Source organism: Cynocephalus volans, chromosome 14, assembly GCF_027409185.1.
Source record: "Cynocephalus volans isolate mCynVol1 chromosome 14, mCynVol1.pri, whole genome shotgun sequence".
NCBI lineage: Eukaryota > Metazoa > Chordata > Mammalia > Dermoptera > Cynocephalidae > Cynocephalus > Cynocephalus volans.
In genome coordinates, this window is record NC_084473.1 from 90,363,245 (window position 1) to 90,387,550 (window position 24,306).

Below are 24,306 nucleotides of genomic sequence, written 5' to 3' on the forward strand. Positions count from 1 at the left end.
GACAGAGGCTTAGATTTCATGTTTTAAGAGCATAAAAATATCCATCGACAGCAAGTTTTTATAAATAGAGGGTCTTGAAGGGTCTTAGATCCACAATTTCTTTTGGTAATTTTAAAAGATTATTATTATTTTTAACGGACACCTAATAACTGTACATATTTATGGGGTACATTGTGATTTTTTTTAATTAAAAACCTAGCTGATTTTATTATTATTATCAATACCAAGCAAGTCTTTAAATCAATGAAAATTTAATTAAGCATAAAGTTACTTTCACATTTGTCTACAACCGTAGTAAATACAGTTCTTGGCATAAAGACACAGCCCTTGGAGTTTAAAACATCCCCAACTGCAAGATAACCTAAATAAATTTCCCATTATTGTTTATGTAATAGTGGGTTAGTTAATCAAATTAAATTAATTATACAATCTAGGATAAAATAAAATGGAAATAATTTACTCACGAAATTCATATTTAAATCATCTTTATTTACAAAATAGTATCCTGAGAATTATAATTCCATTAAGCTTCAATTTGAGCAAAAATTGTAGTTACTTAAACTGAAAATGAAAGATAAGTCAAAACTATTTATGAAGAGAGACCAAAAATATCATCAGGTTTCTTGCTGTGCTTCTGGATTTCAGGAGCAGGCTCATTTGAGCACGGAATCGACCCTGAAGGGAACTCACCCCTACTTTCAGAATGTGGGGGTGGAGGTGACAATCCAGCTCCTAGAGGAACATAAGGAGGAAATCCCCTCAGTGAATAGACATTTCTCATTGCAAATGGAGGTGGTGGCTGGACAGAGAAATCCCTTGGTAGAAAATAATTTTGAGGAGCTCCATACATGCTTCCTGGAGGAGGTGGAGGAAAAAGAGGTTCTCTTCTCATGAATGGACCCCTCCTATCCACTGGAAACAATGGACCTCTGATTGCAGGAAAAGGTGGAGGAGCAAAGCCAGGGCCACTTGCTTCCCTTTCAGCAGGCACAGATGAATGAGGCACATTTACATTATCAAGGTCGTCTTTGGTTTCATTTCTGCTGGATTCCGTTTGTGAGGGCTTTGGCCCATCCACTTTATCCAAAGAAGCCAGGTTAAAACTTCTCAGTTCTGCTGGGCCAGACGGTCCACCAGGATTAGGATCAAAGCCGTCTTGCCTTTGTGGAAGAAGAGCTGGATCAGAACATGGGTGGCCTGGTGGAGGGATCATCATCCTTCGGTGTTGTTCCCACGGAGGTGACAGGAACCCAGATGGAGGTGGTGGCTGCACAGGGAAATCCCTTGGGAGATAATAATTTTGAGGAGCTCCATACATGCTTCCTGGAGGAGGTGGAGGAAAAGGAGGTTCTCTTCTCATGAATGGACCCCTCCTATCCACTGGAAACAATGGACCTCTGATTGCAGGAAAAGGTGGAGGAGCAAAGCCAGGGCCACTTGCTTCCCTTTCAGCAGGCACAGATGAATGAGGCACATTTACATTACCAAGGTCGTCTTTGGTATCATTTCTGCTGGATTCCGTTTGTGAGGGCTTTGGCCCATCCACTTTATCCAAAGAAGCCAGGTTAAAACTTCTGAGCTCTGCTGGGCCAGACGGTCCACCAGGATCAGGATCAAATCCGTCTTGCCTTTGTGGAAGAAGAGCTGGATCAGAACATGGGTGGCCTGGTGGGGGAATCATCATCCTTCGGTGTTGTTCCCACGGAGGTGACAGGAACCCAGATGGGGGTGGTGGCTGCACAGGGAAATCCCTTGGGAGATAATAATTTTGAGGAGCTCCATACATGCTTCCTGGAGGAGGTGGAGGAAAAGGAGGTTCTCTTCTCATGAATGGACCCCTCCTATCCACTGGAAACAATGGACCTCTGATTGCAGGACAAGGTGGAGGAGCAAAGCCAGGGCCACTTGCTTCCCTTTCAGCAGGCACAGATGAATGAGGCACATTTACATTACCAAGGTCGTCTTTGGTATCATTTCTGCTGGATTCCGTTTGTGAGGGCTTTGGCCCATCCACTTTATCCAAAGAAGGCAGATTCAAACTTCTGAGTTCTGCTGGTCCAGACGGTCCACCAGGATCAAGATCAAATCCGTCTTGCCTTTGTGGAAGAAGAGCTGGATCAGAACATGGGTGGCCTGGTGGAGGAATCATCATCCTTCGGTGTTGTTCCCACGGAGGTGACAGGAACCCAGATGGAGGTGGTGGCTGCACAGGGAAATCCCTTGGGAGTTAATAATTTTGAGGAGCTCCATACATGCTTCCTGGAGGAGGTGGAGGAAAAGGAGGTTCTCTTCTCATGAATGGACCCCTCCTATCCACTGGAAACAATGGACCTCTGATTGCAGGAAAAGGTGGAGGAGCAAAGCCAGGGCCACTTGCTTCCCTTTCAGCAGGCACAGATGAATGAGGCACATTTACATTACCAAGGTCTTCTTTGGTTTCATTTCTGCTGGATTCCGTTTGTGAGGGCTTTGGCCCATCCACTTTATCCAAAGAAGCCAGGTTAAAACTTCTGAGTTCTGCTGGGCCAGACGGTCCACCAGGATCAGGATCAAAACCGTCTTGCCTTCGTGGAAGAAGAGCTGGATCAGAACATGGGTGGCCTGGTGGAGGGATCCTCATCCTCCGGTGCTGTTCCCACGGAGGTGACAGGTACCCAGATGGTGCTCCATGAGAATCGGTTAACCTATCACAGCCCGATTCTCCTCTTTCATTGGTCATCTGGTGATCCAGAGTATTCTCTGGGCCTCTTGAGCCTCTTCCTCCTCCTCGCCCTGGAGTCAAAGGTGCGAGTCTGAGTGGAGAGAGAAAAGCTCTCGTTTCGGATGAAGGTCGACCCACTGGTGAGGCACCACATGGGGAATGCTCTCCGCCAAATGCTGTCTTTGGAACATCAACTACATATGGATCTTTTTTGAAAAGTTCAAATTTAAACTCTTTTTCAGCTAATTTTTGTCTCTTGGAAACATTTACTTTCCTTAAATACCTGAGGTGTCTTTCAGCAGTCTCAGCTGCCACCCAGCTGCCATGCGCTTCTTTCTCATAGGAAGTCATCTGCCCTTGATAAGAACGAACGCTTCTCTCCAATTCTTCTTCTGCATCTCTGGCTCTCCTTCTGTAGGTCTCCAGTTCCTCAGCTGCATGGCTCATCTTCTCTTCTACTTTGGAAAGTTTCTCCTCCTTCTCTAACCGGTCCTTTTCCTCTGCTATTAACTTCCTGTGGAGTTTCATTCCATTTTCTTGATACAGTTCAGTCATTCCTTTAAGTTTCTGCCGAAGCTTCTGATTTTCACTTTCCAACTGTGTGTTTTCTGACTGTAAAGATGCTTGTTCAGTCTGGAGATTTGTAATATGCTCTATAAGCTCTTCCTTTGTTTTATCTACTTCAGACAACTCAGGGTAAATTTGGTTTCTTTCTCCTTCTAGGGTTTTGAAAGAAGCATTTAACTTAGCAGTGTGAATCAGTTTCTTCAAAGCTCCTTTTGGCAGATCATCTAAGCGAGCACCATTTTGTGATTCACTCTTCATCTGCAATTCCAAGTCATCAGCCATCATGTCTTCTCCAAGCACAGCAGCCCAGTCTGTCATCTTGAGCAAGCGTTCAGCCAGAGACTTGATGTGATTTTCTTTATCACTCAGAACTCGTTCTGCCTGGACTTTGGAGTTTTCAAATATTATTTTCTGTTTATTAAGTTCACTCACTTGTTCTTTCAATACTTCCGCTTCTTGTAAAAGCTGTTTCTGGCTTTCCTGAAGTTGGGAATTTTCATTCAAGGCGTCTTTTATTGCCACCTTCAGACGTTCTTCATTCATTTGAAATATTTTGCAGATTAGTTTGGCTTCAGCTACTTGTGACTGGATGGATTTCGATTCATCTTCTAGGGACTGTATCCTTTTTGAAATATCCGCCATCAATTCATCTTGCTCACAATGTTTAGATTTCTGTTCCTTTAATTCTTTTGCTAGAAAGACTATTTCATCCTCAAGTTTAGATTTGGAGCTGCTCAGCTTTTCATAGGTTGCCTCCAAGCTTTGTGCTTCTGTTGACCCCTTCTCAAAGCTGGCATCCTTCACAGCTGACTCCAAGCCTTCATACTCCTCTTGAACAACGCAAAGTTTGTCAAGTAGTTTACATTTTTCTTCAATTAGTCCAGAAAGCTTTTCAGCAAGCTTTTTCTCTCTTCTTACATAAAGCCGGCTTCTCACCGATCGAACACTTCTCCACAAAAACAAGAGAATCAAAAATCCAGTAAGAGCCGCACATGTCACCAGTTCCCACGGAAAACCAGGGCCCGGTCTCAGGTCTTCAGGCAATGCTGCCACAGTCCTGCACAGCTTTCCCAGGACCAGCCCCAAGTACGGCTGAGGGGCAGCCCCGGGCACCTCCATGGCGCCGAGGCTGCTCCGGCTGTGGCCACAGTAGCCACGGCCTGGCCGGGCCACCACCAGCAGCTGAGACAGCTCTGCGTTCTGTCGGGAATGCGAACCGGCCCCGGCGACAGCAGCAGACACAGCGCAGCCGGCCTTGAGGGGAGCCGGGGAGCACTGGCGCCCACCGGCCTCAGGCGTCCCCCACGCGCACCATGGTAACCAGGCCCCTTTGTGACGTCACTTCCGCCACGCGGTTCCGGAGCCTGCCCCGCGCGAGCCTGTGACACACGCTGTCCTAGCCACCCCCACCTCGGCTTGGTTTTGGCCGGGCCACCGCTGGATTTGAATCCATGTTTATAATGATGAAATCTGGGTAATCAGCATACTCATCACTCAAATATTTGTCATTTCTTTGTGCTGGGAAAATTCAAAATCCTCTCTTTTAGCTATTTGAAATTATCTAATAAATGCGTGCTGACTCTAGCCACCTTACAAAGCTGTAGATCAGTACAAATAGTTCCTCCTGTCCAGCTGCAACTTTGTATCTGTAACCTCTGCCTTTCCCCTCCTCGCCCTACCCTTCCCAGCCTCTAGTGACCACTATTCTGCTACTTCTAGGAGATCAACTTTTCCTTTGGCAATTTTTTAAAGGAAATTTTGCGATTTTAATTTCTTTCAGAGGAGCATCCTTCCTTAGATACCTGCCAAGGAACAAAAGTGTTTTCTTTGGACTAACTTTGCCAAAATAGCCGTAGAATGTGGCAATGGGAAGAGGCCTGAGACACTCTGGGCTTCAGCTGGCCCAACGCTTTCTTTATAGGTAATGAAGCAAAGGTCTACAGTAAGTGCACTACTTGTCCAGGGCTGTTTAGCTATTTAGTGGCAGAAGTGTGTTGTATTTCGGGATCTGCTGGATGTCAGTGAAATGCTCTTTGTTTAAAAAACACTTTATTGAGGAATATTTTATATACCTTGTAATCCACCCATTTCAGGTATGCAATTCAATGAGTTCTAGTAAGTTCATCAAGTTGTGCAGCCATCACCACAAATCAGTTTTAGAACATTTTCACCACACCAATAAGATCTCCTGTACCCATTTATTCTTTTTTCCCCCCAATTTTATTGGTTATGAATATTCACGGGATGCAAGGCTGATTGTCACCGTTCATACCCAAGCTGTGATGGCCAGATTCATACTGGCCACATGACCGTTACATTTATTGTATCACCTTTATTGACTTTCATATGTTGAACCATCCTTGTATCCCTGGCATGAATCCCACTTCAGGTGCCTGAAACCTCTGCCAAGTTTCTCTTTTTGGTGCCCATAGGAGCCAGCCTGTGCCGCTGGTTCCCATGGAAACAGATCCCTGAGACACACCCTGCCTTGCAGCACGCACAAAGCGCTTGCTCGCCCTTTGCCTTTTCTTTTTTGTTTTTTTAGCCAGCCAGTTAGTTCCAACTTTCAGGACCCCAGGGGAATAAAATGAGGACTGTTCCAGAGGGGAGGCAGCTGCCCAGGTGTCTGGCCCAAGCTCCCAGCCCACCCTGCCCCCTGGGGAAAGGGGGGGCAAGCCTCAGGTCAGGGCACAGCTCCCCAGGAGCCCCTCGGCCTTTCAAGGCCAGGACAGCCCTGCTCCTTTGGCTCCCAGCACACTTCCAGGAGCAGGGACGCGCTGAGCGTTTTGAGTCTTCACGGTGGACTTGGGAGGAAGGTGTCTTTATCTCACTCTATGGATGATGACAGTGAGACCCAGAAAAGTAAAAGGGTTTGCCCAAGTCACAGGCTAGAAAGTGACAAAGCCGGGACATAAAGCCTGTTCCTTTCATCCCAAAGCGAGCATGGCGGTCAAGATGCACCCCAACCGATGACACACCCATGTTTCATACGTCAGCTTGGAGACTTGCTGATCACACTGCCCAGGACAGGCCTGGCCTTCCTTACTGTGTGAACTGAAAAGGTAGGACCAGAGAAGCCCACCCCCAAACCAGTGCTGCCCTCTGGTGAGTCACCCTCCCACTGCTCAGAGGTGCTTTCTTCGAAGTTAACAAGCTGTGCAACCAAACAGGTCAGGACGACTGCCCTGCCCACTGGGCCCCCCAGGCCCCGGGGCCTTGGGAACCTCCCACTGCAGCAGCCAACCTGGAGGGTTCCCCTCATGCAACACAGATGTGAATGTTCCTGCCCCCTGCCATGACCCCCCTCTGCCACTGGGTCCTTTCCCAGGCAGGAGGGAATGGGGACCGAGGACGCCTGAGTTGGCTCCTTGCATGGGCCTCAGCGGTGGCCGTGCTGTGGGCACGTGGCCATTAGCAAACTCCCCAAGAGAGAGTCAGTTTTGCAAGAGTCTCTGGCAGCTATCAGACCCAGAAAAGGGGCGGAAGGCTGCAGGAGTGCCTGCCCTGTTAGCTACGAGCTTGAGCCTGATGGGTTGGAACTGTGCTTTTCCTCCCACGGTGGCAGGAGCCCGAGGGCAGGGCAGTTTGGAAGTGGAAAGGGAAGGAATCGTTTCAAGTCTGGATGAAGGCTGCGTTTCCTTATGTTGCAGTTACTGAGCACTTCACACTGGAGGCGGCGGTGATGAGACGCGTTAGCTGACCAGGGTCTCTTACTCTCATCCCAGGCAGGGGAGGGGCTTGGCAAGCCCCACCCACAAGTCTTGGGGTCTCCTGGACCTTCCTCATGACCCCCTCCACTCCAGGCCCAAGTTCAATCCCTCCTCCCCAGGACCCCAAGCCGGCAGGTGGAGCTCTTCCGTACCTTTCCCTCAGGCCCTTTCTACTGTTGGGCCTGGCTGAGGGGCAGAGACAGAGAAATTCCCCCTCGGGGTTTGGGCCCTGCCCCACCAAGAGCCCCTGCCTGAGACCAAGGCCCCTCTGGGAGGGGGGTGCGTCTCACCATGCATGTGGTGCCCGCTCTTTAAAGAAGGTCAATAAACACCTGTTGCCCCCCCCAAAGCCCTCCTCTGGATGCCACAGAACTCAGGGATGTCACCAGGACACTGAGCCAGCACAGCTGTGGAACTGGAAACCACTTAAAGCAGCTTTATTTGTGTCCACCTCTGGCCCTTGAAACCTCTTCTGCTGGCCAGTCCTCCCACGGCCAGATGGAAACCTGACAGGCCCAGGCTGCTTCTTGGTAGGGAAATACCCGTGGTCTCCACCACTTCACGTCACACAGCACCGCTCGGCTCACGTCCAGGCCCAACAATAAAAAGGGCCTGACGTCATCGTCAAGTCCCCTGCTTTGAAGTGGAGGCCGCTCCTGCTGCCCCGGCCTGGTGGGGTGGGAAGCCTCGGCCGGGCAGCAGGCGTGGTCAGCCTCCAGCTGAACTGTGCTCTGGGCTTGGCGGAGGTTGAAAGCTACGCCTCTTTCTCTCATCGGCATCTCCAAGGGTCTTCAGAGCCCGGACATGGTCCCCACTGTCCCCCTGACTAGAATATTTTGTGTGGGCCTCAGAGAACCAAGGAGCCCCTGACGGGTAGCGGCAGCCCCACCTTCTCTTGGCCTGCGTCTGTTCACTGCCCAGGCTGCCTCCTGGGACTGGGCCTGTGAGATTCCACACCGACTCTCTAACACGAGGCCCTCACCTGGGCCGTCGGCCCTCTCCTCAGCTCCGCCATCAAAGCAGCCAGCCTGTCTCTTGCCCTCTAGACTTTGGGGTGGGGGTGGGGGTGAGGCATCAGTCCACTGGATTTCTCCACCTGCGGAGGACACCTCAAAGCCTAAAGCTCTCTTTAAAGCCCTCTTCCTCTGGCTTGATGTGAACGAGGGCATCTCACCTCACCCTCTGGTCTCAGCTCACCTCCCTGATATCCCCGCCTCTAACCTCAACACTTGACTCCTTGGTACCCTTGGTGTGGGTGAGGGGTCAGGCCATCTCTTCTCTAAATGCGGCATCAATGTGGGCAGGGGTCAGGGGCTGGGCGGGGTCATCTCACGGCACACACCGGCCTCCCTCCCCACATGGGGCTGTGATCATCAGTGTTTGTACGAGGGTTGGAAGCTAACTGCTCCATGCTTGTCCAGAAAGTGCAAGGAAGGATTTGGGACCATGGAGGAGGGGCCCATGGTGTGGACCAGGCTGGCTGCCAGCCTCCTGGTTTGGTCCCTGGCATTTAGGCTCAGAGAGACAGGGTGCTAGGAGGTAAGATGGGAGGCACAGAGGGTGGGGAGGGACACTGGCCACCACCACCCAGAGCAGGGCCTCAGGCTGACTCCAGAGAACTCAGTTATGTCCTGAAATGCCACCATCATACGTTGACTCCTTTGGGTAAGTATTGCCTTTGCTATGCAGCCCACATCCAGTCTCTGCATCCTAGTTTCTCAGCCCTCAGGTAGATAAGCAACAAGTCCTGTCTCTTGGTTGATCCTTGTAAAGCGTATAACACGCTTCCCCGTTGATACTCATAGCTCGATAAATAAATGTTAACTCACACTGCTTGTCCCTTCGGGTAGCATGGGCAGGCTCTCGCCCACCAGGCGACCCTCTCTTAGCACAACTCGGCCAACTGGAGCTGCCCTGGCCAGTCACCTGAGACCTTGGATGCCTTGGCCCATCTGGCATTTCTTTGGCAGAATCTTCCATGGGGCCTTTTGCTGGGTGGCAAGGCTGGAGCGTCTGGCACAACAATTCGAGTTTGCAAATACAAAAGCCACATCTTAAACATCACAAATTAGAACTGTGGTTTGGCAAAATATTTTTGTGCTCCTTTGAGGACCTGAAACTCCAAGAATAGTAGAAAACAGAATGTCTGGGATATTTATATACAGGTTAAGAGTCTCTAATCCAAAAATCCAAACTCCTAAACTTTTTGAGTGCTAACATGACACTCAAAGGAAATGCTCATTGGAGCATTCTGCAAATGTATTCTCCAAATATTCCCAAATCTGAAAACATCCTAAATCCAAAATACTTTCCAAGCATTTTGGATAAGGGGTACTCAATCTGTATTTTAATGGGGAGAAGAGAATGACAAAGTTGACTGTGGGACCGCAGGCCGCCAGAGTCATCCGACAGCCATGTTACACATGGTGTAGACAGCTGGAAGCCAGGAGTCATCTCGTGCACGCACCTGTCTCCAGAGGCCTGACGCAATACCTCAGACAATGAAGAGACCAACACTAGAATTTTGATTAGACTCAACACATCCACAATTCAACTCAATTTAAAATTGCCTCACATACTCTTGGTAGCAATAAAACTGCAGCCTTTGGAAGATAATCTGGTCCTATCTTTCAGTATTTTCCATGTGGATATTCTTTGTCCCATCAGTGTCACCTCTAGGCCCAAACCCAGAGAAATCTCTGAAGGACACCAGGATGCTCACTGCAGCATTGTGTAGGACAGCACAACCTGGACACAACCTGAGTGTCCACCCGTGGGGCACGGGGTAAATACATGATGGTAAAATCATAATGGATGCAGCTTTAAAAAAGAATGAGACGGTCCTCTCTACCCTGACATGGAAATAGAGGTCTGCAGGTTTCTAGATATCAGAGCAGATTTAAACACAGGTGTTCGGACAGCGCAACGGGACCTGAGCTGAGGGACAGGAAAGTGCAGCCTCAAGACCCCGTGTCATTCCGCTTTCTCGCTCTCTTTCCCTGGGATCCAGAACCTCCGCCCTCCTTTTAGGTGCACTGGCTGGGGAGAGGCTGTGGCGGGAGCGGGAGCACGCGGGCAGCGGCCGGAGCCGGGCAGAGCCTGCAGGGGGATCGGGAGCGCGCAGGCAGCGGCTCGAGCAGGCCAGAGGCTGCAGCCAGATCGGGAGAGCGGGGACAGCGGCTGAGCGGTGCAGAGGCTGCAGCGCGATCGGGAGTGCGCAGGCAGCGGATCGAGCGGGACAGAGGCTGGAGCGGGAGCAGGAGGGCGCAGGCAACAGCTGGAGCTGGGCAAAGGCGGAGGCGGGAGCGGGAGCGTGAGCGTCGGGGCAGCGGCGGGAGAGGGGCAGAGGCTCGAGAGGGGCAGAGGCTGCAGCTAGATCGGGAGTGGGCGGGCAGCGGCTCTAGCGGGGCAGAGGCTGCAGCGGGAGCGGGAGGGCGTGGGCAACAGCTGGAGCTGGGCAAAGGCTGCGGTGGGGCGGGAGCAGGAGGGAGTGGGAAACAGCTCGAGCTGGGCAAAGACTGCTGCGTGAGCTGGAGCGCTAGTGTGCGGGCAGAAGCTCGAGCGGGGCAGAGGTTGCGGCGGGATCGGGAACGCGCAGGCAGCGCCTCGAGCGGTGCAGAGGCTGCAGCGCGATCGGGAGCGCGCAGGCAGCGGCTCGAGCGGGGCAGAGGCTGCTGTGGGATCAGGAGCGGGTGGGGAGCGGCTCGAGCCGGGCAGAGCCTGCAGGGGGAGCGGGAGCACACGGGCAGCGGCTCCAGCCGGGCAGAGGCTGCAGCAGGATCGGGAGCGCGCGGGCAGCAGCTCGAGCAGGGCAGAGGCTGCAGCGAGATCGGGAGCGCGCGGGCAGTGGCTCCAGTGAGGCAGAGGCTGCAGCGGGTTCTGGAGCGCGCGGGCAGCGGCTCCAGGCGGGCAGAGGCTGCAGCGAGATCGGGAGCGTGCGGGCAGCCGCTGGAGCGAGGCAGGGGCTGCAGCGGGATCGTGAGCACGGGCAGCGGCTCCAGCAGGGCAAAAGCTGCAGCGGGATCGGGAGCAAGCGGGCAGCAGCTCTAGCGGAGCAGAGGCTGGAGCGGGAGCAGGAGGGCTGGGCAACAGCTGGAGCTGGGCCAAGGCGGAGGCGGGAGCGGGAGCGTGAGTGTGGGGGCAGCGGCGGGAGAGGGGCAGAGGCTCGAGAGGGGCAGAGGCTGCAGCGTGATCGGGAGAGCCAGGGCAGCGGCTGCAGCAGGGCAGCGGCTGCAGCGGGAGCGGGAGGGCGTGGGCAACAGCTGGAGCTGGGCAAAGGCTGCGGTGGGGCGGGAGCAGGAGGGGGTGGGAAACAGCTCGAGCTGGGCAAAGACTGCAGCGGGAGCTGGAGCGCTAGCGTGCGGGCAGAAGCTCGAGCGGGGCAGAGGCTGCTGCGGGATCAGGAGCGGGTGGGCAGCGGCTCCAGCCGGGCAGAGGCTGCAGGGGGAGCGGGAGCGCACGGGCGGCTGCTCCAGCCAGGCAGAGGCTGCAGCGGGATCGGGAGCGCGCAGGCAGCGGCTCGAGCAGGGCAGAGGCTGCAGCCAGATCGGGAGCGCGGGGGCAGCGGCTCAAGCGGTGCAGAGGCTGCAGCCAGATCGGGAGCGTGCGGGCAGCTGCTCGAGCGGGGCAGAGGCTGCAGCGGGATCGGGAACGCGCGGGCAGTGGCTCCAGCTGGGCAGAGGCTGCAGCCTGAGCGGGAGCGCGCGGGCAGCCGCTCTAGAGAGGCAGAGGCTGCAGCGGGATCGTGAGCGCGGGCAGCGGCTCCAGCAGGGCAAAAGCTGCAGCGGGATCAGAAGCAAGCGGGCAGCAGCTGTAGCGGAGCAGAGGCTGGAGCCGGAGCAGGAGGGCGCGGGCAATAGCTGGAGCTGGGCAAAGGCGGAGGCGGGAGCGGGCGCGTGAGCGTGGGGGAAGCTGCTCGAGAGGGGCAGAAGCTCGAGAGGGGCACGGGCTGCAGCGGGATCGGGAGGGCGCGGGCAGCGGCTCAAACAGGGCAGAGGCTGCAGCGGGATCGGGAGCGCCAGGGCAGCGGCTCGAGCCAGGCAGAGGCTGCAGCGCGATCGGGAGCGCACGGCAGCAGCTCGAACGGGGCAGAGGCTGCAGCGGGAGCAGGAGCGGGAGCGTGCATGCAGCGGCTGCAGCGGGGCAGCGGCTGGAAAGGGGCAGAGGCTGGAAAGGGGGGCTGCATAGGGAGCGGGAGCTGGCGGCAGCAGCTCCAATGGGCCGACGCTGCAGTGGGATCGGGAGCACGCGGGCAGCGGCTCTAGCGGGGCAGAGGCTGCAGCGGAGCGGGAGCGCTGGAGCGCTCAGGAGGCCGCTGCAGCGCTGACGCTCCTCAGAAGCAGCTGGACTCTCCTACCTGCGGCTGCAGGAATCTGTGGCAACACGTTGCTTTGGTGGAAGAATGTGAAGCAAGTTGAGCTTCACAGAGACACTAACTGCAGAAGAAGTGCTTCAGCAGCCACTTCAGATGACTGTGGAGGGTCTTTGATGCTGCACCAAAACTCAAGGACAAATACTAGGTTTTTAAGGGCCAAGAAGCTTTAGAGAAGAAAATTTCCAGAAAAATGGCTTTGGTTTGAGGAGAACACCCGTGAACAAAGAAAAACGGAAGCACTCCCCTCAGGACAACCTCGGGATACGTCACTTCACAGACTCGGCTGGAGGTTTTTACCCACATGGGCCCGGCCTCTTCTTCTGTCTGTCTCTGAATCTGCCTGAGAAAAGATCTGCAGATGGTTATGGCCACTGCCTCATTTCCAGTTTCCAATATTCTGCAAGTTTCTTTCTTGGCCAATTCTAATCTGGAAGAAGAGACGGAAGGGAACTCTGGAAAATGTAATTAACTCCCAGCTTAGCTGCACTGACAGAGTACAAAGCACCAGAGTGTAATGCCACATACTGTCTTTTTTCTAAGGCATAAATATGAGACTTACCAAATTATTTTCGAGATAAGAAATATCAAAGAATTTTCTAGAGAATTTCCCCTATTCTACAAAAAAAAAAATTTTTTTTTTTTTTGCAAAAACTGAGAAGAAAATCTCATTTATTTTGTTAATGCATACCACCCATATAGGCGCTATAGAGTTGAATGATTTTTTTTTCCCCAAGGATTAAAGTTCTTAACGTTGCGGTCACATGGAAATCATCCTTAATTTTAACCTAAAGATTGACTGGTGCATATTCTTCAGATATTTCAAGCAAAAATTAGCAGTAATGTATTATTTTTATCATCAGAAAAACGTTAACTGTCAATTACACACACACATGCATAATTATATAATACACACATCTCCATGTACGGCGGCACTTCACAAAGCTCAGGGAAGATTCATATTATCTTTCAATTCTATTTTTCCACAAACATTTTGAAGTTCTCAGATACCCATATATGCAGGATGTTATATGGCTTTTTACCTGTATACAGTGCTCACTGTTTTCTATTCATAAAAAATTTAAATTAGAACCATAGAAGCATCATTATACCCTCCTTACAGGTTTCTTTCTAGATAGTAAAGGTCTATGAAACACATAAACACTGGTTAATAATATGCTTCATCTTCTTATCATATCTTCTCACCACAGACTTTTTCATTGCAGCATGGACAGAGGCTTAGATTTCATGTTTTAAGAGCATAAAAATATCCATCAACAGCAAGTTTTTATAAATAGAGGGTCTTGAAGGGTCTTAGATCCACAATTTCTTTTGGTAATTTTAAAAGATTATTATTATTTTTAACGGACACCTAATAACTGTACATATTTATGGGGTACATTGTGATTTTTTTTAATTAAAAACCTAGCTGATTTTATTATTATTATCAATACCAAGCAAGTCTTTAAATCAATGAAAATTTAATTAAGCATAAAGTTACTTTCACATTTGTCTACAACCGTAGTAAATACAGTTCTTGGCATAAAGACACAGCCCTTGGAGTTTAAAACATCCCCAACTGCAAGATAACCTAAATAAATTTCCCATTATTGTTTATGTAATAGTGGGTTAGTTAATCAAATTAAATTAATTATACAATCTAGGATAAAATAAAATGGAAATAATTTACTCACGAAATTCATATTTAAATCATCTTTATTTACAAAATAGTATCCTGAGAATTATAATTCCATTAAGCTTCAATTTGAGCAAAAATTGTAGTTACTTAAACTGAAAATGAAAGATAAGTCAAAACTATTTATGAAGAGAGACCAAAAATATCATCAGGTTTCTTGCTGTGCTTCTGGATTTCAGGAGCAGGCTCATTTGAGCACGGAATCGACCCTGAAGGGAACTCACCCCTACTTTCAGAATGTGGGGGTGGAGGTGACAATCCAGCTCCTAGAGGAACATAAGGAGGAAATCCCCTCAGTGAATAGACATTTCTCATTGCAAATGGAGGTGGTGGCTGGACAGAGAAATCCCTTGGTAGAAAATAATTTTGAGGAGCTCCATACATGCTTCCTGGAGGAGGTGGAGGAAAAAGAGGTTCTCTTCTCATGAATGGACCCCTCCTATCCACTGGAAACAATGGACCTCTGATTGCAGGAAAAGGTGGAGGAGCAAAGCCAGGGCCACTTGCTTCCCTTTCAGCAGGCACAGATGAATGAGGCACATTTACATTACCAAGGTCGTCTTTGGTTTCATTTCTGCTGGATTCCGTTTGTGAGGGCTTTGGCCCATCCACTTTATCCAAAGAAGCCAGGTTAAAACTTCTCAGTTCTGCTGGGCCAGACGGTCCACCAGGATTAGGATCAAAGCCGTCTTGCCTTTGTGGAAGAAGAGCTGGATCAGAACATGGGTGGCCTGGTGGAGGGATCATCATCCTTCGGTGTTGTTCCCACGGAGGTGACAGGAACCCAGATGGAGGTGGTGGCTGCACAGGGAAATCCCTTGGGAGATAATAATTTTGAGGAGCTCCATACATGCTTCCTGGAGGAGGTGGAGGAAAAGGAGGTTCTCTTCTCATGAATGGACCCCTCCTATCCACTGGAAACAATGGACCTCTGATTGCAGGAAAAGGTGGAGGAGCAAAGCCAGGGCCACTTGCTTCCCTTTCAGCAGGCACAGATGAATGAGGCACATTTACATTACCAAGGTCGTCTTTGGTATCATTTCTGCTGGATTCCGTTTGTGAGGGCTTTGGCCCATCCACTTTATCCAAAGAAGCCAGGTTAAAACTTCTGAGCTCTGCTGGGCCAGACGGTCCACCAGGATCAGGATCAAATCCGTCTTGCCTTTGTGGAAGAAGAGCTGGATCAGAACATGGGTGGCCTGGTGGGGGAATCATCATCCTTCGGTGTTGTTCCCACGGAGGTGACAGGAACCCAGATGGGGGTGGTGGCTGCACAGGGAAATCCCTTGGGAGATAATAATTTTGAGGAGCTCCATACATGCTTCCTGGAGGAGGTGGAGGAAAAGGAGGTTCTCTTCTCATGAATGGACCCCTCCTATCCACTGGAAACAATGGACCTCTGATTGCAGGAAAAGGTGGAGGAGCAAAGCCAGGGCCACTTGCTTCCCTTTCAGCAGGCACAGATGAATGAGGCACATTTACATTACCAAGGTCGTCTTTGGTATCATTTCTGCTGGATTCCGTTTGTGAGGGCTTTGGCCCATCCACTTTATCCAAAGAAGGCAGATTCAAACTTCTGAGTTCTGCTGGTCCAGACGGTCCACCAGGATCAAGATCAAATCCGTCTTGCCTTTGTGGAAGAAGAGCTGGATCAGAACATGGGTGGCCTGGTGGAGGAATCATCATCCTTCGGTGTTGTTCCCACGGAGGTGACAGGAACCCAGATGGAGGTGGTGGCTGCACAGGGAAATCCCTTGGGAGTTAATAATTTTGAGGAGCTCCATACATGCTTCCTGGAGGAGGTGGAGGAAAAGGAGGTTCTCTTCTCATGAATGGACCCCTCCTATCCACTGGAAACAATGGACCTCTGATTGCAGGAAAAGGTGGAGGAGCAAAGCCAGGGCCACTTGCTTCCCTTTCAGCAGGCACAGATGAATGAGGCACATTTACATTACCAAGGTCGTCTTTGGTATCATTTCTGCTGGATTCCGTTTGTGAGGGCTTTGGCCCATCCACTTTATCCAAAGAAGCCAGGTTAAAACTTCTGAGCTCTGCTGGGCCAGACGGTCCACCAGGATCAGGATCAAATCCGTCTTGCCTTTGTGGAAGAAGAGCTGGATCAGAACATGGGTGGCCTGGTGGGGGAATCATCATCCTTCGGTGTTGTTCCCACGGAGGTGACAGGAACCCAGATGGGGGTGGTGGCTGCACAGGGAAATCCCTTGGGAGATAATAATTTTGAGGAGCTCCATACATGCTTCCTGGAGGAGGTGGAGGAAAAGGAGGTTCTCTTCTCATGAATGGACCCCTCCTATCCACTGGAAACAATGGACCTCTGATTGCAGGAAAAGGTGGAGGAGCAAAGCCAGGGCCACTTGCTTCCCTTTCAGCAGGCACAGATGAATGAGGCACATTTACATTACCAAGGTCGTCTTTGGTTTCATTTCTGCTGGATTCCGTTTGTGAGGGCTTTGGCCCATCCACTTTATCCAAAGAAGCCAGGTTAAAACTTCTGAGTTCTGCTGGGCCAGACGGTCCACCAGGATCAGAATCAAAACCGTCTTGCCTTCGTGGAAGAAGAGCTGGATCAGAACATGGGTGGCCTGGTGGAGGGATCCTCATCCTCCGGTGCTGTTCCCACGGAGGTGACAGGTACCCAGATGGTGCTCCATGAGAATCGGTTAACCTATCACAGCCCGATTCTCCTCTTTCATTGGTCATCTGGTGATCCAGAGTATTCTCTGGGCCTCTTGAGCCTCTTCCTCCTCCTCGCCCTGGAGTCAAAGGTGCGAGTCTGAGTGGAGAGAGAAAAGCTCTCGTTTCGGATGAAGGTCGACCCACTGGTGAGGCACCACATGGGGAATGCTCTCCGCCAAATGCTGTCTTTGGAACATCAACTACATATGGATCTTTTTTGAAAAGTTCAAATTTAAACTCTTTTTCAGCTAATTTTTGTCTCTTGGAAACATTTACTTTCCTTAAATACCTGAGGTGTCTTTCAGCAGTCTCAGCTGCCACCCAGCTGCCATGCGCTTCTTTCTCATAGGAAGTCATCTGCCCTTGATAAGAACGAACGCTTCTCTCCAATTCTTCTTCTGCATCTCTGGCTCTCCTTCTGTAGGTCTCCAGTTCCTCAGCTGCATGGCTCATCTTCTCTTCTACTTTGGAAAGTTTCTCCTCCTTCTCTAACCGGTCCTTTTCCTCTGCTATTAACTTCCTGTGGAGTTTCATTCCATTTTCTTGATACAGTTCAGTCATTCCTTTAAGTTTCTGCCGAAGCTTCTGATTTTCACTTTCCAACTGTGTGTTTTCTGACTGTAAAGATGCTTGTTCAGTCTGGAGATTTGTAATATGCTCTATAAGCTCTTCCTTTGTTTTATCTACTTCAGACAACTCAGGGTAAATTTGGTTTCTTTCTCCTTCTAGGGTTTTGAAAGAAGCATTTAACTTAGCAGTGTGAATCAGTTTCTTCAAAGCTCCTTTTGGCAGATCATCTAAGCGAGCACCATTTTGTGATTCACTCTTCATCTGCAATTCCAAGTCATCAGCCATCATGTCTTCTCCAAGCACAGCAGCCCAGTCTGTCATCTTGAGCAAGCGTTCAGCCAGAGACTTGATGTGATTTTCTTTATCACTCAGAACTCGTTCTGCCTGGACTTTGGAGTTTTCAAATATTATTTTCTGTTTATTAAGTTCACTCACTTGTTCTTTCAATACTTCCGCTTCTTGTAAAAGCTGTTTCTGGCTTTCCTGAAGTTGGGAATTTTCATTCAAGGCGTCTTTTATTGCCACCTTCAGACGTTCTTCATTCATTTGAAATATTTTGCAGATTAGTTTGGCTTCAGCTACTTGTGACTGGATGGATTTCGATTCATCTTCTAGGGACTGTATCCTTTTTGAAATATCCGCCATCAATTCATCTTGCTCACAATGTTTAGATTTCTGTTCCTTTAATTCTTTTGCTAGAAAGACTATTTCATCCTCAAGTTTAGATTTGGAGCTGCTCAGCTTTTCATAGGTTGCCTCCAAGCTTTGTGCTTCTGTTGACCCCTTCTCAAAGCTGGCATCCTTCACAGCTGACTCCAAGCCTTCATACTCCTCTTGAACAACGCAAAGTTTGTCAAGTAGTTTACATTTTTCTTCAATTAGTCCAGAAAGCTTTTCAGCAAGCTTTTTCTCTCTTCTTACATAAAGCCGGCTTCTCACCGATCGAACACTTCTCCACAAAAACAAGAGAATCAAAAATCCAGTAAGAGCCGCACATGTCACCAGTTCCCACGGAAAACCAGGGCCCGGTCTCAGGTCTTCAGGCAATGCTGCCACAGTCCTGCACAGCTTTCCCAGGACCAGCCCCAAGTACGGCTGAGGGGCAGCCCCGGGCACCTCCATGGCGCCGAGGCTGCTCCGGCTGTGGCCACAGTAGCCACGGCCTGGCCGGGCCACCACCAGCAGCTGAGACAGCTCTGCGTTCTGTCGGGAATGCGAACCGGCCCCGGCGACAGCAGCAGACACAGCGCAGCCGGCCTTGAGGGGAGCCGGGGAGCACTGGCGCCCACCGGCCTCAGGCGTCCCCCACGCGCACCATGGTAACCAGGCCCCTTTGTGACGTCACTTCCGCCACGCGGTTCCGGAGCCTGCCCCGCGCGAGCCTGTGACACACGCTGTCCTAGCCACCCCCACCTCGGCTTGGTTTTGGCCGGGCCACCGCTGGATTTGAATCCATGTTTATAATGATGAAATCTGGGTAATCAGCATACTCATCACTCAAATATTTGTCATTTCTTTGTGCTGGGAAAATTCAAAATCCTCTCTTTTAGCTATTTGAAATTATCTAATAAATGCGTGCTGACTCTAGCCACCTTACAAAGCTGTAGATCAGTACAAATAGTTCCTCCTGTCCAGCTGCAACTTTGTATCTGTAACCTCTGCCTTTCCCCTCCTCGCCCTACCCTTCCCAGCCTCTAGTGACCACTATTCTGCTACTTCTAGGAGATCAACTTTTCCTTTGGCAATTTTTTAAAGGAAATTTTGCGATTTTAATTTCTTTCAGAGGAGCATCCTTCCTTAGATACCTGCCAAGGAACAAAAGTGTTTTCTTTGGACTAACTTTGCCAAAATAGCCGTAGAATGTGGCAATGGGAAGAGGCCTGAGACACTCTGGGCTTCAGCTGGCCCAACGCTTTCTTTATAGGTAATGAAGCAAAGGTCTACAGTAAGTGCACTACTTGTCCAGGGCTGTTTAGCTATTTAGTGGCAGAAGTGTGTTGTATTTCGGGATCTGCTGGATGTCAGTGAAATGCTCTTTGTTTAAAAAACACTTTATTGAGGAATATTTTATATACCTTGTAATCCACCCATTTCAGGTATGCAATTCAATGAGTTCTAGTAAGTTCATCAAGTTGTGCAGCCATCACCACAAATCAGTTTTAGAACATTTTCACCACACCAATAAGATCTCCTGTACCCATTTATTCTTTTTTCCCCCCAATTTTATTGGTTATGAATATTCACGGGATGCAAGGCTGATTGTCACCGTTCATACCCAAGCTGTGATGGCCAGATTCATACTGGCCACATGACCGTTACATTTATTGTATCACCTTTATTGACTTTCATATGTTGAACCATCCTTGTATCCCTGGCATGAATCCCACTTCAGGTGCCTGAAACCTCTGCCAAGTTTCTCTTTTTGGTGCCCATAGGAGCCAGCCTGTGCCGCTGGTTCCCATGGAAACAGATCCCTGAGACACACCCTGCCTTGCAGCACGCACAAAGCGCTTGCTCGCCCTTTGCCTTTTCTTTTTTGTTTTTTTAGCCAGCCAGTTAGTTCCAACTTTCAGGACCCCAGGGGAATAAAATGAGGACTGTTCCAGAGGGGAGGCAGCTGCCCAGGTGTCTGGCCCAAGCTCCCAGCCCACCCTGCCCCCTGGGGAAAGGGGGGGCAAGCCTCAGGTCAGGGCACAGCTCCCCAGGAGCCCCTCGGCCTTTCAAGGCCAGGACAGCCCTGCTCCTTTGGCTCCCAGCACACTTCCAGGAGCAGGGACGCGCTGAGCGTTTTGAGTCTTCACGGTGGACTTGGGAGGAAGGTGTCTTTATCTCACTCTATGGATGATGACAGTGAGACCCAGAAAAGTAAAAGGGTTTGCCCAAGTCACAGGCTAGAAAGTGACAAAGCCGGGACATAAAGCCTGTTCCTTTCATCCCAAAGCGAGCATGGCGGTCAAGATGCACCCCAACCGATGACACACCCATGTTTCATACGTCAGCTTGGAGACTTGCTGATCACACTGCCCAGGACAGGCCTGGCCTTCCTTACTGTGTGAACTGAAAAGGTAGGACCAGAGAAGCCCACCCCCAAACCAGTGCTGCCCTCTGGTGAGTCACCCTCCCACTGCTCAGAGGTGCTTTCTTCGAAGTTAACAAGCTGTGCAACCAAACAGGTCAGGACGACTGCCCTGCCCACTGGGCCCCCCAGGCCCCGGGGCCTTGGGAACCTCCCACTGCAGCAGCCAACCTGGAGGGTTCCCCTCATGCAACACAGATGTGAATGTTCCTGCCCCCTGCCATGACCCCCCTCTGCCACTGGGTCCTTTCCCAGGCAGGAGGGAATGGGGACCGAGGACGCCTGAGTTGGCTCCTTGCATGGGCCTCAGCGGTGGCCGTGCTGTGGGCACGTGGCCATTAGCAAACTCCCCAAGAGAGAGTCAGTTTTGCAAGAGTCTCTGGCAGCTATCAGACCCAGAAAAGGGGCGGAAGGCTGCAGGAGTGCCTGCCCTGTTAGCTACGAGCTTGAGCCTGATGGGTTGGAACTGTGCTTTTCCTCCCACGGTGGCAGGAGCCCGAGGGCAGGGCAGTTTGGAAGTGGAAAGGGAAGGAATCGTTTCAAGTCTGGATGAAGGCTGCGTTTCCTTATGTTGCAGTTACTGAGCACTTCACACTGGAGGCGGCGGTGATGAGACGCGTTAGCTGACCAGGGTCTCTTACTCTCATCCCAGGCAGGGGAGGGGCTTGGCAAGCCCCACCCACAAGTCTTGGGGTCTCCTGGACCTTCCTCATGACCCCCTCCACTCCAGGCCCAAGTTCAATCCCTCCTCCCCAGGACCCCAAGCCGGCAGGTGGAGCTCTTCCGTACCTTTCCCTCAGGCCCTTTCTACTGTTGGGCCTGGCTGAGGGGCAGAGACAGAGAAATTCCCCCTCGGGGTTTGGGCCCTGCCCCACCAAGAGCCCCTGCCTGAGACCAAGGCCCCTCTGGGAGGGGGGTGCGTCTCACCATGCATGTGGTGCCCGCTCTTTAAAGAAGGTCAATAAACACCTGTTGCCCCCCCCAAAGCCCTCCTCTGGATGCCACAGAACTCAGGGATGTCACCAGGACACTGAGCCAGCACAGCTGTGGAACTGGAAACCACTTAAAGCAGCTTTATTTGTGTCCACCTCTGGCCCTTGAAACCTCTTCTGCTGGCCAGTCCTCCCACGGCCAGATGGAAACCTGACAGGCCCAGGCTGCTTCTTGGTAGGGAAATACCCGTGGTCTCCACCACTTCACGTCACACAGCACCGCTCGGCTCACGTCCAGGCCCAACAATAAAAAGGGCCTGACGTCATCGTCAAGTCCCCTGCTTTGAAGTGGAGGCCGCTCCTGCTGCCCCGGCCTGGTGGGGTGGGAAGCCTCGGCCGGGCAGCAGGCGTGGTCAGCCTCCAGCTGAACTGTGCTCTGGGCTTGGCGGAGGTTGAAAGCTACGCCTCTTTCTCTCATCGGCATCTCCAAGGGTCTTCAGAGCCCGGACATGGTCCCCACTGTCCCCCTGACTAGAATATTTTGTGTGGGCCTCAGAGAACCAAGGAGCCCCTGACGGGTAGCGGCAGCCCCACCTTCTCTTGGCCTGCGTCTGTTCACTGCCCAGGCTGCCTCCTGGGACTGGGCCTGTGAGATTCCACGCCGACTCTCTAACACGAGGCCCTCACCTGGGCCGTCGGCCCTCTCCTCAGCTCCGCCATCAAAGCAGCCAGCCTGTCTCTTGCCCTCTAGACTTTGGGGTGGGGGTGGGGGTGAGGCATCAGTCCACTGGATTTCTCCACCTGCGGAGGACACCTCAAAGCCTAAAGCTCTCTTTAAAGCCCTCTTCCTCTGGCTTGATGTGAACGAGGGCATCTCACCTCACCCTCTGGTCTCAGCTCACCTCCCTGATATCCCCGCCTCTAACCTCAACACTTGACTCCTTGGTACCCTTGGTGTGGGTGAGGGGTCAGGCCATCTCTTCTCTAAATGCGGCATCAATGTGGGCAGGGGTCAGGGGCTGGGCGGGGTCATCTCACGGCACACACCGGCCTCCCTCCCCACATGGGGCTGTGATCATCAGTGTTTGTACGAGGGTTGGAAGCTAACTGCTCCATGCTTGTCCAGAAAGTGCAAGGAAGGATTTGGGACCATGGAGGAGGGGCCCATGGTGTGGACCAGGCTGGCTGCCAGCCTCCTGGTTTGGTCCCTGGCATTTAGGCTCAGAGAGACAGGGTGCTAGGAGGTAAGATGGGAGGCACAGAGGGTGGGGAGGGACACTGGCCACCACCACCCAGAGCAGGGCCTCAGGCTGACTCCAGAGAACTCAGTTATGTCCTGAAATGCCACCATCATACGTTGACTCCTTTGGGTAAGTATTGCCTTTGCTATGCAGCCCACATCCAGTCTCTGCATCCTAGTTTCTCAGCCCTCAGGTAGATAAGCAACAAGTCCTGTCTCTTGGTTGATCCTTGTAAAGCGTATAACACGCTTCCCCGTTGATACTCATAGCTCGATAAATAAATGTTAACTCACACTGCTTGTCCCTTCGGGTAGCATGGGCAGGCTCTCGCCCACCAGGCGACCCTCTCTTAGCACAACTCGGCCAACTGGAGCTGCCCTGGCCAGTCACCTGAGACCTTGGATGCCTTGGCCCATCTGGCATTTCTTTGGCAGAATCTTCCATGGGGCCTTTTGCTGGGTGGCAAGGCTGGAGCGTCTGGCACAACAATTCGAGTTTGCAAATACAAAAGCCACATCTTAAACATCACAAATTAGAACTGTGGTTTGGCAAAATATTTTTGTGCTCCTTTGAGGACCTGAAACTCCAAGAATAGTAGAAAACAGAATGTCTGGGATATTTATATACAGGTTAAGAGTCTCTAATCCAAAAATCCAAACTCCTAAACTTTTTGAGTGCTAACATGACACTCAAAGGAAATGCTCATTGGAGCATTCTGCAAATGTATTCTCCAAATATTCCCAAATCTGAAAACATCCTAAATCCAAAATACTTTCCAAGCATTTTGGATAAGGGGTACTCAATCTGTATTTTAATGGGGAGAAGAGAATGACAAAGTTGACTGTGGGACCGCAGGCCGCCAGAGTCATCCGACAGCCATGTTACACATGGTGTAGACAGCTGGAAGCCAGGAGTCATCTCGTGCACGCACCTGTCTCCAGAGGCCTGACGCAATACCTCAGACAATGAAGAGACCAACACTAGAATTTTGATTAGACTCAACACATCCACAATTCAACTCAATTTAAAATTGCCTCACATACTCTTGGTAGCAATAAAACTGCAGCCTTTGGAAGATAATCTGGTCCTATCTTTCAGTATTTTCCATGTGGATATTCTTTGTCCCATCAGTGTCACCTCTAGGCCCAAACCCAGAGAAATCTCTGAAGGACACCAGGATGCTCACTGCAGCATTGTGTAGGACAGCACAACCTGGACACAACCTGAGTGTCCACCCGTGGGGCACGGGGTAAATACATGATGGTAAAATCATAATGGATGCAGCTTTAAAAAAGAATGAGACGGTCCTCTCTACCCTGACATGGAAATAGAGGTCTGCAGGTTTCTAGATATCAGAGCAGATTTAAACACAGGTGTTCGGACAGCGCAACGGGACCTGAGCTGAGGGACAGGAAAGTGCAGCCTCAAGACCCCGTGTCATTCCGCTTTCTCGCTCTCTTTCCCTGGGATCCAGAACCTCCGCCCTCCTTTTAGGTGCACTGGCTGGGGAGAGGCTGTGGCGGGAGCGGGAGCACGCGGGCAGCGGCCGGAGCCGGGCAGAGCCTGCAGGGGGATCGGGAGCGCGCAGGCAGCGGCTCGAGCAGGCCAGAGGCTGCAGCCAGATCGGGAGAGCGGGGACAGCGGCTGAGCGGTGCAGAGGCTGCAGCGCGATCGGGAGTGCGCAGGCAGCGGATCGAGCGGGACAGAGGCTGGAGCGGGAGCAGGAGGGCGCAGGCAACAGCTGG

At 51.3% G+C, this 24,306-nt stretch overlaps 2 protein-coding genes across 2 annotated transcripts in view; both read right to left on the bottom strand.

Moving 5' to 3' along the window:
* Window positions 1-24,306, bottom strand: part of LOC134363166 (ribonuclease H-like) — a 307,348-nt gene that overhangs the window by 118,207 nt on the left and 164,835 nt on the right. The window lies entirely within an intron of this gene.
* LOC134362440 (melanoma inhibitory activity protein 2-like) lies at window positions 14,194-18,434 on the bottom strand. Its single transcript, XM_063077696.1, is given in 3 exon segments — window positions 14,194-14,219; window positions 14,222-14,846; window positions 16,713-18,434. Coding segments are annotated over 3 exon segments (2,373 nt in total).